The sequence below is a fragment of the Sceloporus occidentalis genome, unplaced genomic scaffold (assembly GCF_023333645.1).
Source record: "Sceloporus occidentalis isolate IW3139 unplaced genomic scaffold, rSceOcc1.0.p SCAF_93, whole genome shotgun sequence".
Lineage (NCBI taxonomy): Eukaryota > Metazoa > Chordata > Lepidosauria > Squamata > Phrynosomatidae > Sceloporus > Sceloporus occidentalis.
The window spans coordinates 3450573-3456459 of NW_028317073.1; the positions used below are offsets into that span (position 1 = coordinate 3450573).

The window sequence follows — 5887 nt, forward strand, 5'->3', positions numbered from 1 at the left end:
TTTTTTAAAGATTATTATTCACAAAAAAATGAATGTATATGGTTTTAAAAAGCCCTACCTCCTCCTCCAGAAAAAAATATAACTTTTGTGACTACAATTTTGGTCCTTAAGCGGTTAAATATAGCATTTTGTATGAATATTTGCATTTAATATCCTAGTGTATCATACAAACAAAATACACATTGATATACACACTAACCGGTCGTAACCAATGTGGACCTAAAGAAGAGTAGCCAGACCATTACATTTCAGTAGTCAGCTAGCGCCTTTCTACATCACAAAAGAAAGACTAACATTAATGCCCTTGCTTGATTCTCTTACAAGATAATGTAAAGTGTTGTTTGTATCCCCAGCATAGTAATTCTCATCCCCAGCAGAGTAATTCTCATGTTCAATCTTCTCTTTTATAGTTCGGATCTGAGCGTGCGCCCCCATGTCTGAGAGCTGGTTGGCCCCAAACACAAGTCTCCAAGAATAATACTCACTGAATAAACCAAAATGCTATTTATTAGTATTAACATAGATAATGAAGAAAATAAAATTATAAGACGTAGTCAGAGGTAAGAATTTCCTCAATAATAGTTTTATACTATGACAGGAAACAAGCATGCTTATGTTTACTACTAAACAATGTACGGTTATGGTTCTGATTAAAGGTCTCAATCAGTTGTAATACAGACCCCACAGGCCCACTGTCTCCCAAACTGACCCAACACTCCATTGTTTCTTCCATAAAACAATTAAGTTACTTACTTGCCAACATCCCGGAAACAATGGGCAGCTGTCAGAACCCATGAATTATTAAGGACGACACCTCCGCATACGTGGAAATACTCATCGTCCCTGTACTCCTGGATACTGATTACCCAGGGCCAGTTACCAGGCTCCGCATCCTTTCCTCCCACCACGCGGGAGCCACGGAAATCCTCCACTAGGGTTCTGTCTCCACAGACTGAAATAGAAATAGAAAGACATTGGAGAAAAAGGACGTTTTACTTTCATTTAAAATGACGGGCATGCTGAGACAAAAATGAAAAGGAGACACTGAATGTTATGAAGCATTAGAAAGTAAATTAATGGAGAGGATGGATATAACTATAGCTGTTTAATTCTCAAATATATATATAGTATAGGCATTAGGCTATAGTTCTATTTCACCATTTAGGTATAATAAAATAAATTAGAAATGTGTTATTAAGGATTTGTCATTTATTATGATTATGATTATTATTACAACTACTAATAACCTAATCCGAATTTGAAGCTATTTGACAGTTACAGGCATTAACTGTTTTAGAGCAGTACAAATAGGGGGGTGATGGATTAAGGAGTTATTTATATTAGAATAGGCTGTAAAAATATAAAACATCACTGAATTGTAATGGTAATGGCCTATATCTCCCCTAAAGCCATTGATGACATATTAAAAACATAGACTTTCCTTCTGTAATAACAGATCTACTTACCTCCATTGTCAGAGCTCTCAGATGTTCCAAAAAGAGCCCATATAATTAGAAAAATCACATGTAGCTTCATATTTGGTCCGCATTGAAAAAGCTATCTGCTCAAGCAACAGAGTGTGCAGAAAATATTGTACACCTGCTGGAATTCTGGCATCATAAAGGCAGGATTAGGTATGAGTTCACAAAACAGTGAAAGTGTGAAACATGGAAATACAGAGTAAAGACTGAAACTGGAAAATAAATAAATACATAATCAAATATATGTACAAATATTAATAGCAAAAAAAATAATTTTCTGCTTCTGCTGCAGAATAAATGAAATGTATTAATTTGCTGATCTTAAAGGAGAAGTGGGAATTAAATAAATTTAGGGAAGACAAACAAGAAAACGTTTTATAAATAACAAGAATAACAAGAATAAGACATATATTTGTCTATTCTATTTACCCCTAATGAAGAATGTGAGAACAGGACACAGATCTTGCAGTTGAATGTAGATGATCTGGTGAATTGATAGGGTTAGTTGATCATGGACCAAAATTAGTTTAATTTGTTCATTTCAAGAATTCCGAAATGTGTCTTCTCTAAGACCTAATACAGTTACGTGTATTACAGTCTAGAAATGATGATATCTTATTAAATCACTGAGTGTGATAAGTCCTTATTAGAATAATGAATAATTATACAACAAATACGTGCTGCTACAATCCATAGCAGGTACTTCCTCTAAATAGAGCAGAGTATAGTTACCATATTACTAAGCATTATGAGAGGTCAACCCATTGGGCTTCTCTTGAAAGAAAAGATGGTCTGTCCATGTAAATGACTTGCTGAATCAATGACATTTCTTGAGGAAACTTACCAGCTGAATAATTCATTGGGCATGACCAGCTTAGATGTTCTTGCAGGAGGTAAATAGCAGGGTTTGCCCTTCATAACACTTAATTTTTATGCAAACACCCTGCTTTAATAAATAATAAAGTTGATTCTTGTAATCATCATCACCATCATATAACCTCACTGTCATACCTGGGAACTCTCTCACTGCATTAACATCTACCACTTCTGCTGGCTATTCCATGCATCTACTACCCTTTCTGTAAAGTAAGATTTCCTGATGTTACCTTTAAACCTTTGCCCCTCTAGCTTAAGACATATCTATCTCTTGTTGTGGTAGTATTTCTCCTTTTAGATAAACTCTCTTCTTTTATCGTGTTGATTCCCTTTAAGTATTTAAATGTTTCTATCATATCCCCCTTTAACGTCTTTCTTCCAGGCTATATATGTTAAGATCATTTAACCTGTCCTGGTAAGTTTTATCCTGTAATCCATGAACTATTTTAGTAGCCCTTTTCTGAACTTTCTCCAACATATCTATATCCTTCTGGAGATACGGTCTCTATTACTGTACACAATACTCCAAGTGAGGTCTCACCAGTGTTCTGTACAATGGCATGAGCTCTTCCTTCTATCTACTGCTAATACCTCTCGCTATACAACCAAGCATTCTGCTAGCATTTGCTGCTGCTCTATTGCATTGTCAACCTACCTTTAAATCCTCAGAAATAATTACCCTTAAATGGAATATAAATGAATATAAATGTTGATTTCTACAATCATTAAGCTGTCTGGGACAGTAAGAATGTTCAGTGTTGCCAATGGAAGCCATGGATTTGAAATCCAAGGTCTTACATTTTGATGATGAAAATTTCCTGTAGACATTGTTCTGGGGGCTAACATGCCAAGCTTCTGCACCAGGAGTTAGTCTCCGTTCTAATTTCTTAGTACCATTCATTTGTACCATATAATTATTATTATTATTATGAATTGGAAGATGCCTTTTTCTTGTAATTTGTCAGAAGGACAAATCAACTTGAGAAGTTTGCACTGTGGTCCCATAAAGACTGTTGCTTTTTCCCGGATGTGTCTGTTTTTCTGTTTACGTCTGTATTGTCCTGTGTCAGGGTTGGTGAGGACTCTTAACACTGCAGCTTATAGCTGGAGATTATATGTCCTTTGAACATTAGATATTTCATTAGTAGTAATGCAGTTAAAGCAGAATATTTAAGGGGTCTTAGTAGTGTTCCCATGATGTACATGGTTTCACTTGTTAACAGAATAACAACTAATGATTACTTTTGTCCACTTTTCTGTTTTAACCCATTCACAACAAAGCCCGTACGGACTGCTGTTAAATACCTGCATCTCCGCGATCGGTGGCTTTGCAGCATCCACAGAGGCCTCAAGTGAGGCTGGCCATGGATCATGGGAGGAAAGCCCTCCCCTGAAAAAAATGGGGAGGAAAAACAGAGCTAAAACAGAGCTTAGGAAGTGATCAGCAGGGCCGGCCTTAGGGGTGTGCGACCTGTGCGGCCGCACAGGGAGCCATGGCAGCAGGGGCGCCTGCCCGGGACATAAATCAAAACATCTTTTTTTTTAAAACTTTATTTAATATCCTCCATGTTAAATAAAGTAAAAAAAAACAACCAAACATGTTTTAATTTAAGTCCCGGGCAGGAAGTTTTCAGCAACCGCTCGGCGCCTCTCACTCTCCGTGCCGGCGTTTCATGCCAGCGCTCAGCTGTGAAGCGTGCACCACAGCAGAGCAGGAAGACGGACGCCTCCCGCTCCCAACTCAGGACTCTGGCAACAAGGTAAGTAAGGATAATGAGAAGTAGGGAGAGGGGTTAGATAGTGAGAAGGGGCAGGGGGGGCAGTGAGAAGGAGCAGAGGGGGCAGTGAAATGGGGCAGAAGGGGGGAGGCAGTGAGAAGGGACAGAGGGGGGAAGGCAGTGAGAAGGGGCAGAGGTGGTAGATAGTGAGAAGGGTCAGAAGGGGGAGGCAGTGAGAAGGGAGAGAGGGGTTAGATAGTGAGAAAGGGGGAGAGGGGATAGATAGTGATAAGGGGAGAGGGGGTACATAGTGAGAAAGGGAGGAAGGCAGTGAGAAGGGGGAGAGGGGGTACATAGTGAGAAGGGGCAGATAGTACCTCTCAAAGTCATGGTCAGGGTGGGAAGGAGGGAAGACTGCACTTTTTTTTTCGGTGTGGTAGCAGAGGGAGTGATTGCATGCTAGGGAGCATGGAGCGGGGCCCAAGGAAATGCTTTCTGGGATCCAATTTTTTCAATATTTAAAAAATGTTTTTGTCATAGCAAAATATCTGGTCTTTCCTTGTATTTAATGTATATTATTGTTTCCATTGTTTCCAGTTATATATTACTGTACGTGTTTGCACTTGCACATAAACTATCTTTAATGAAAGCTAGTTGTTTGTTACAAGATTTCTTTCCTTTCTTTTTTTGGCGAAGGGGGGCGCCAGAGGAGTAGTCGCACAGGGCGCCAGAACACTTAAGGCCGGCTCTGAACAGGAGACTGAATGCAGGGTTGTCTTTTCCGTCCCCTTGCTTGTCTGGACCTACCACAGGTAACAATATACATCGGTAACACTATACATTTCTCCAAACAAAACAATTTTATTTCATTAATCTCCTCCCTTTCCCAAAACCTCCCTCCTACCGATATCTGTTCCTCATGACTCAGTTCTTGGCCCTCTACTATTTTACATCTACACCTCTTCCCTCAGATTACTGATATCTTCTTTTGGCTTCCAGTATCACGTATATGAAGACCACACCCAGGGATGGACTGAGACCATCCAGGGCCCCGGGCAACAAAAATCCATGGGCCCAATGTGGTGATGCCCCTCCCTTAGACACACTCTATTTTGACCACACCCCTCCCTGAAGTCCCTCCCCATGGCTACACCCCCTTACATCTATTTTTCAGTATTTGTCGTAATGAAAAAAGATAACTTTTCAACAGTGTTATCATGTTTTAATTTGTGGTTTTCACATATCACATAAATACAATTATTAAATATATATTAAATAATACTGACAGCAATTGAAAAATACAAGTAACTAATAGGGTGATTACATTTTATTTCTGCCATTCAGGGAAACACTATAAAGCGCATGAGATCACACACACACACAGGTGTGTACATAATATGTACTTATCTCTTTGAAGTAAAGGCTATGATTGGAATATTATTTCAAAATAACAGCTGAACTGGCAGTTTCTTTAATAGTAGCACTGCTGCCGATATATATTAATATTAGACCCTGCTGCCAATATATCCTGTATTAATATTAGCTCCTGCTGTGGATATATATTACTATTAGGCCCTGCTGCCAATATTTATATAAATATTAGACCCTGCTGCCAATATATATATATATATATATATATATATATATAAATATGAGACCCTGCTACCGATATATATTAATATTAGCCCCTGCTGTCAATATATATATAAATATTAGACCCTGCTGCCAATACATTTTATATTGAAAAAATTGGATCCTACGCAAGCATTTCCTTGGGCATGCAATCACTCCCTCTGCTCCCACACCAAAAAA

General features: G+C 38.6%; 1 protein-coding gene across 1 annotated transcript; it reads right to left on the reverse strand.

The window, feature by feature from the left end:
* Positions 1-270: 270 nt before the first annotated feature.
* On the reverse strand, positions 271-1536 carry LOC149284443 (acrosin-like). Its single transcript, XM_089496744.1, has 3 exons — positions 1467-1536; positions 754-952; positions 271-484 (listed from the first exon to the last, which is right to left on the reverse strand). The coding sequence occupies exons 1-3, from the start codon at positions 1534-1536 to the stop codon at positions 271-273; spliced, it is 483 nt and encodes a 160-aa protein (XP_089352870.1).
* Positions 1537-5887: the final 4351 nt, after the last annotated feature.